The 8,417-nt window shown below is 36.1% G+C and overlaps 1 protein-coding gene across 1 annotated transcript; it reads right to left on the bottom strand.

Annotated features, from left to right (window-relative positions):
• Positions 1-201: 201 nt before the first annotated feature.
• On the bottom strand, positions 202-4,509 carry LOC143250502 (uncharacterized). The gene is made up of 2 exons (XM_076501136.1): positions 2,479-4,509; positions 202-2,254 (listed from the first exon to the last, which is right to left on the bottom strand). The coding sequence occupies exon 2, from the start codon at positions 2,241-2,243 to the stop codon at positions 1,440-1,442; it is 804 nt and encodes a 267-aa protein (XP_076357251.1). The 5' UTR covers positions 2,244-2,254; positions 2,479-4,509; the 3' UTR covers positions 202-1,439.
• Between the last annotated feature and the right edge of the window lie 3,908 nt (positions 4,510-8,417).

Here is an 8,417-nt window from a genome sequence, read left to right as displayed (position 1 = left end):
CTAATAAAGAGATCGTGCCAAGAAACAAAATAATAAAACATATATTTTTACTTGATACACTTACAGTGTGTTGTGAGGTTTGGAACAAAACCACTGAAGGCGTATTGTTATTTAAACAAAATTTATTTTTATAAGAAATTATACAATGATATATACAACACATAACTATATAGATTTCTATAAATAACAGACAAAGGTGTAGATTCATATGCATATGGTGTATATGATGTACAAATACAATTCACAAAGGACGACTAAGCAACATTCATAAAGAAATATGAGAACACGACTAACTAAAAGCATGGTAGTTAAAACGATACCGTATTTATATAGCTTGAAAAGTTTTTAGTCTTAACTATCACTTGGATACAAAAATAACAAGTACAGTTACCCTGATTCGCCTTTTCTCACAGAGAATAAGGGTGTAGACTGCTGCTTGAAAACGTTATGCATACGTTACCTATTTTCTGAAGACATATTTGCGTGTAAAAAGCATTGTATAAAAATATCATTGTGTACGTGCTTTCGACAACTAGCTTTCAAGAAAACCATACAGTATATAACATAACTAAACATCACGAGTACATAAGTTATTCGCATTTGGTAAGTTCACAAATACACAAAGTGTCATTAAGAACAAAAGTACACATAAAATGTGTGTATTATTCGTTGTATATGTGCGTAAACAGGATTTATTTAATAAATCCACCAATTTTTAACTGGTATGTTGTTGATGATTAATGTCTTCTATATTCGTTATAATAGTTTACCTAGCGAATAACTAGAAATATGTGTAGTTCTCTTTTTTTCTTTTTTTTTTTGAGTAGTTCGTATTCATCTATCTAAATAAGACTTTCCATAGTATGTATTAACGCAACAATTTTTTAAAAAATGTATGGCTAAAGGGTGGTGTTGAACCCTACCCCAAGCCTCTATCTTTTCGTTACGTAAGCTAACGTGTTAATAAGAATACCAGAGGCGTCGCTAGACACTGATACACAAAACCCATACCCCGATTCTATTTGTCATTGCCTCGAATCCTAAGTTGGTATCTTGGAAAACCAGAATAGAAAATCATGATCAATATCATATGAAAATCAGAAAATTCATACGGTTATAGACTCGATCCCCGAATAATAATACACTCAAACAGATGTTAAGTTATCTAAAGTATGTTAAAATCGGAAATAAACGTAAACAGATGTATTTGTTAACAAAAATATTATGTAGAAGTAAGAAAGTGTGTGCGCTATTAAGAATGCCTTTAAGTGATACACAAATACGCTTAAAACAAAAATGCAACTTATTCAAACTTTCATCAAGTACTTGTAATAGGGGTGTGGAGGCCATAAAAAGTGTAATTGGGTAAATAAACACGTTTAAAACAGCGTTACAGATAATTAAAATCATTATTAAGAACTGTAATGCACGTAACGGTGCTACCATGGTCTCCAAACGTCATTCAAAAGCATCGGAGAAGATGATGCTCTTTTTATGACGCTAAAACGAGATGGAACAATTTGCCTGTTGGTTATGTCATGTTGAAGACGAGAAGAGTCGAGATCAAATGAAATGTTAGGCTCAACACAAGGAGAGTTGGGGTAAGATGAAGTGCTCGGTTTAAAACGAGGAGAGTCGAGGTGAAATGAAGTACTCGGTTTAACACGAGGGGAGTCGAGATAAGATGAAATGCCGTGCTCAACACGAGGAGAGTCGAGGTAAGATGAAGTGTTCGGTTTAACACGAGAGGAGTCGAGATAAGATGAAACGCCCGAATCATCATTCGAGTTATTTTTTAACACAGATGTCATGGAAGAGCTGTTTCTGTATCTGTAAACGTGAGTGAGAGGAGTACTCGAACAATGAAGGAGGGGGAGTCTGTCTTTGCAGGAAGGTATTATAACTTTCTTGTTTTTATCTGAAATATCTTTCGATATTAAAATAGTATGTGGGGAGTTTTCGGGATCGACAAAAATTGGATCAGTTATTTCAGAGGCCTCTACAGTTGCAGGTCGTGAGTCTTCGTTAACAGTTGAAGTGTCTGGGACAGTGCTAGTAACACTAGCCGACGGTGTTTGTCGTTCTTCTTCAGAAACAGAAGCTAGAGATTGGGTCATGTGATCGGTTATTCTCGAAACGAGGTCAGAGTCTACTTCTTTCAAGCTCGACAAGAACTGTGTTACATGTCTTACACATTCTGCATATCCAAACTTAAAAGTATCTTTTAACGAGTGCTCTCCCATTCCACAAGAAGCTAAAACAGAAAGACAGAACAATGTGGAAAACTTATCCACCAAAAACAAAATAAATACATCACTAAATTAACGACAAAAACTTACTTTCTTGATAATTTTATATCAAACTTTTATAAATATATTTTACCTCGAAGTCTCTGCATAATAAAAGTTGCGACGTTATACGGATAAAATTTGTTTATGAAAGGAAAAGAAGACAAAATCAAAACACAAATATATTTACTTTGTGCATGCACTCTCTGTAGGTGTTGAACGGTCAAACCCAAAATTTCGGCTTTTTCTAATTTACAGTGATGATTCCCCTGCAAAGTGGTAATACCATTCACTGAACAAGTTTAATTCGGAAACTACTTTTACTGTTGAAACAGCACGTTTTAATTAATGATCAATAACTGTTAGAAGAATGATTAAATGTTTATAACAAATCAAAATAATTTTTAGCTAAATTCAACACAAGTTAAATTACAACCAACCTGCAAACACTTGAAGCTTTTGTCTCCGTGTAACAAAACTACGGACGACTTTAAAAGTCTATTTTTATATAATAGTGTGTACTCCTGATGGCTCAGCGCTAAGTTTGAGGACTGATAACCTTAAAAATTGGGGATCGATCTTTATGATGACCACAACGCTGACAGCCCTCTATGTAGAAATGCGTTAAAAACGAAACAGCGCAGTTTAAAGATCAACAGACAAACAGAAGTATATCGAACTTCTGGACAGCAGAGAATAGAAACAAAGTCGGCAAAAAACAAAATCTTTTGCAACTGTATTGTTTGTTTGTTTTTAAAGGTAAAGCTACACATTGGGCTATCTGCGCTTTGTTCATCAAAACTATTAAAACCCAGTTTAAAGGGAATAAGCCCTCAAGCTTACCGACGAATCATTGGGGGCAGTAAGGCATTATTGACAATTACACGTGACACAAAAAAAGAAAAGATTCTCATCCGTGATGAAAAATACAACACATATATTAATAATGAATCTAACTGGTAACTACACAAGTTATAGAATAGTAAATTAACACACAATGGTTTATAAGCATGACTTGCTTCTACGCGTAAATAATGCGATTAGAAAAAAGCTCGTGCTTTTTACGAGCTGCGCCATTGTTTGTTTTTTTTAATTTCGCGCAAAGCTACACAAGGGCTATCTACGCTAGCCGTCCATAATTTAGTAGTGTGAGACTAGAGGGAAGACAGCTGGTCACCATCACCCACCGCCAACTCTTGGGCTACTCTTTTACCAACGAATAGTGGGATTGACCGTAACATTGTAATGCCCCTGTGGCTGAAATGGCGAGTATGTTTGGTGCGACGGAGATTCGAACCCACCTGGCCATGCTAGGCCCTAGCAGCGTCATATTTTGCAACAGTGATGTACACAAAACAAGACCTTAACCAACTTACACGAATCAATAAAGCTTGAATGTCCAGTGACAATGGCATGTCTAGTTTTATGTCCTTCTATAGAGTCACGTGACCCCGGACATCTAAAGAATTGCCCCAGGAGCGGGATAGAACACCAGCTGATTCTTTCACTTTAGTTAAAAAATTCCTTTGAAAGCTTCTTTTCTGGTACACACCTTGTCCCACGTGCTTTTCAAATCAGAGGCCGTTACGTGAGCTTTGTAGAAGCAGGAAAAGAATTCGTTCGAACGATTACGCTAGTGCACTTAGCATGTGAACGAACTGTTAAAAAAAGTGAACGTGATGCGCGCCATTGTAGCTGGGTAGTTCCTGTGAATAACAGAATCGCGCAACGATTTCCGGCGTTCTTTGTAAGTGGTGCCGATTTTGAAGTAACGTTCATATTTTTGTTCTTCAACATTTTAATACTATTTGATAAAAGAAAAACGCGGAAAGGGGAGCCAACAAGAAAATTAACCGAAAACTACGTTTAATCATGAGTTTTAAAAACTATTTGTTAAAATATTGATCAACTTGTTTAAATTTTATTAATGGTTAATAAGCAGTTATTATGGGTTACAGAATTATTAAGCGGTTATTATGGATGTTCTTGTTGTCTTCTGATGATAGTTAGAGGCATTTCTACTGTCTCTTAATAATCGTAAAATTATTTTCGCTGTCTTTTGATGATTGATAAAGATTCTTCTGGTGCCTCCCAGTTGGCCTAGCGCGTTAAGGCGTGCGCTTTGTAATTTGAGGGTCGCGGGTTCGCGCCCGAGCCGCGCCAAACATGCTCGCCCTCCCAGTCGTCGGGGCGTTATAATATGACGGTCAATCCCCCTATTCGTTGGTAAAAGAGTAGCCCAAGAGTTGGCGGTGGGTGGTGATGACTAGCTGCTTTCCCTCTAGTCTTACACTGCTAAATTAAGGACGGCTAGCATAGATAGCCCTCGAGTAGCTTTGTGCGAAATTCCAAAACAAACAAGCCTCCCAGTTATCACTAGAAATATTCCCATAATCTCATTGTTTTGCATTTTCTTCTACCGATTGTTAGAGTTATTTCCGCCGTCTCCTAATGATTGATAGAGATGTTTCCGCTGTCTCTTATAATGGCTCTTATAAACAACCTCGCTTTCTCCTAAAACTCTTGCATTTAAGTTCGATATTTTCTTATTACTGTTAGAGTTATTTTTGTTATCTCCTAATTGTAGATAGAGACAATCCTACCACGTTATATAACAAACTTTTGAGCATTGTGATCAACAGGAGACACAAATATCTTGGGGTCGGTTTGAATCTATTTGGTTTTGCGCTATTTCGTTACAAGTAATTAAAAACTGCACCTTACAATAAACATAATGTTAATTACATTATGTACATTAAAACACTGATATCCACTCTGTAGCTCTGTCAAAGATCCAAACACAACATCATAACTGAACACTCAATAAAGCACAAAAGTTGGATAATTAAAGTTATAAAAGGAAATTACTAATAAATTAATATAGCTGCCTGTAAATTATGAATTAATACGTATAGCTATTATATTCACGAAACACGTCTTTTATAACATGTTTAAACACGTGACTTGAATACCACTACAGCACTTTTCTTATAGGGACATATTGGCAGTCCTAACTAGAAAACATTTCTCTTCACACTTGAACATAAATCAACGTGCAGTTTTCAGAGCATTTGTTTGTATCAAGGCGGTAAAAAATTCCATAATATGACAATTTTTTTTGACACCAGGCATATATTAATGTTCAGGTTTCAAGTTCATTCAAAATACACAGTTTAAAAAGGCGCAATATTTCAATTATTTCAACCAAAACTAATCATTATAAAACATTGTAATTAGGAACTACAGTAAATCTTGTAATATTACTATCAAATGATATTCGATTTACTTTTAGAAGACAAAATAAATCTTTCGAAACTTAAATGTTCTAATAATGACGTTACAGTTTATTTGTTTCGAATTTCGCGCAAAGCTACACGAGGGATATTTGTGCTAGCCGTCCTTTATTTAGCGGGGTGAGACTAGATGGAAGGCAGATAGTCATCACCATCCATCGCCAACTCTTGAGTTTCTCTTTTACCAACGAATAGTGGTATTGATCGTAACATTATAACGTCCCCATGGCTTTTCAGCTGTGAATACGAACCCGCGATCCTCAGAATACAAGTCGAGTGCCTTAATCACCTGACCATGCCGGGCCGTTGCAGTTTACACAACTCCAGTTAAAACATACAGGTTAAGCTACATTAAAATATGACCCTATATTTATATTATTCACACATTCTGTCATATCATTAAAAAAAAACATAAAGCAAAAGGTAAACTTATACTTCCTTTTCAGTGTTTAAAACCAGTCTTTTCAGATCAGCCAAACAACGGTTAATCCTAGCTCTCCGTCGTCGTTCTATCAGAGGTTTACAAATCTATATAAAAAAAGCAATTGTTTTTAACCTATATTACAAAAACACTTAAGGATTTTATTAAATCTAGCTTATCAACGTTCGCCTTGCACTTCTCCGTTACTTTCCAGTATTATAAGTTAATAAATAACTACCTTTCCGCTATCACTTGGTCGGTTCAAGCTATCTGTTAAGGACATCTTCAAGAACCCATCAGCACAGAACTGAGAACATCTCGTGATTTTAACTTCAGGTAAACGGGACGAGATTCGCCGCCAGGAGTTTTTACTTTAACGAATCAGCGACGGATCCTCTTTTGTGGAAACAGAATTCGTATCTTTCATTGATCGGGTGTGTTGACAATACTTACTAACTCCGCAGATGAATGTGAACAAAAACAACTTGAACATGAAAGTGTGTTAGTACGTAGTGTATATAACAAGTATAGCTCTATGGATGTAACAACCTTGTAAGATTAAACATGGACGCTAGCATAAATAGAAACAACTTGAACAGGAAGGTATCTCAGTACATAGTGTATATGACAAGTGTATCTCTATGATTGTAACAACACTGGAAAGTTAAACACGGTGACAAATTGAACAATGCAAGTTACAAGATAGACGACAAATTGGCAATGAGGAAATATTCTAAAACTATTTTGAATATAACATATATGTCTTTCCAAATACGTTAGTTAAATTCAATTGTAAATTTAACCTAGTTAAATCCGAATGTGCAAGAACTGGTGGATTTTTCTTTCTTTCTTGTAGAATAAACAACTCAAGTAAATGAGAAAGTTTTTTTTTCTGATATTTGCTCAATATTGTATTACAAACAGTACATTACTTTTGCTCTACTACCAAAACACTTGTTGAAAACTGTTTAGTTTTCAATGAGTTACAGATAGCATATGAAGTTATCAGTGAAACACATATTGAAAACGTTTAAGTCATTAATCTGTTATTGAAAAAACATGAAATTAGTATTATTATTATTAAAATTAAAGCTCAAACATGTTAAGTTCTAATGTGCCACAAATAGCACATGACACTTACGTACTGAACATTTTTTAAGTATTACTACGTCATAGAAAGCACGTCAAATTTGCGTTATGTAATGCATGTTCAATATTTTTATATTGTCACAGAGAGCAGTATAAAAAGTTTGCACTACCATTAAAATACACGTTTAAACCTGTATAGTTACATGGAATTTGCATCACCAGTGAAGCAAACGTTGAAATTTATTAAGCATAAAATTAATTATTCACTTCGTGTGTGTGTGTGTGTGTGTTTTCTCATAGCAAAGCCACATCGGGCTATCTGCTAAGCCCACCGAGGGGAATACAACCCCTGATTTTAGTGTTGTAAATCAGAAGACATACCGCTATACTAGCGGAGGGCTTCGCTTCGTGAAATTTGTGTTCTAACACGCCTTTTTCTCAGGCCCGGCATGGCTAGGTGGGTTAAGGCGTTCGACTCGTAGTCTGAGGGTCGCGGGGTCGAATCCCCGTCGCACCAAACATACTCGCCCTCCCAGCCGTGGGGGCGTTATAATGTGACGGTCAATCCCACTATTCGTTGGTAAAAGAGTAGCCCAAGAGTTGGCGATGGGTGGTGATGACTAGCTGCCTTCCCTCTAGTCTTACACTGCTAAATTAGGGACGGCTAGCACAGATAGCCCTCGAGTAGCTTTGTGCGAAATTCCAAAAAACAAAACAAACAATCGTGTAGCTTTGCGCGAAGTCTTTCTCTTTGTCTTCACAACATTATCGAATGACAAGCACCATTGCGTTTTGGTAAGATAAATAAACTAGAAACTCAGTAAAATGTTTTAAAGTTTACGCTAAAAGAACATGTTAGAAGCAGAAGACTATAAAATTGTGTTTGTACACCAAAAGAGAAACGTTGTATTTAAAAAATATCATAGCAAGTCTTAAACATTCTATCGCCAGACAACAGTATATCATGGCATGGCCAGATGATTAGGGAGCTCAACTCGTAATCTGAGGGTCACGGGTTCGAATACCAGTCATACCAAACATCCTCGTCCTTTCAGCCGTGGGAGCGTAATAATGTGACGTTCAATCCCATTATTCGTTGGTAAAAGAGTAACCCAAGATATGTCGTTGAGTGGTGATGACTAGCTGTCTTTCCTCTAGTCTTACACTGCTAAATTAAGGGTGACTAGCACAGATAGCCCTCGAGTAGCTTTGTGCAAAATTAAAAAAAAAAAACAACCAAAAACAAACTATACGCTGTATTGTTATTGCTACTTCAATTTGTTTAGCTGTCAATATAAGAGATACAAACAAGTCTAGGCAAAACAA

This window comes from Tachypleus tridentatus, chromosome 5 (genome assembly GCF_004210375.1).
Source record: "Tachypleus tridentatus isolate NWPU-2018 chromosome 5, ASM421037v1, whole genome shotgun sequence".
NCBI classification, from domain to species: Eukaryota; Metazoa; Arthropoda; class Merostomata; order Xiphosura; family Limulidae; genus Tachypleus; species Tachypleus tridentatus.
The sequence above is the reverse complement of the archived record's forward strand: the minus strand, read 5'-3'. Positions and strand labels throughout refer to the sequence as shown.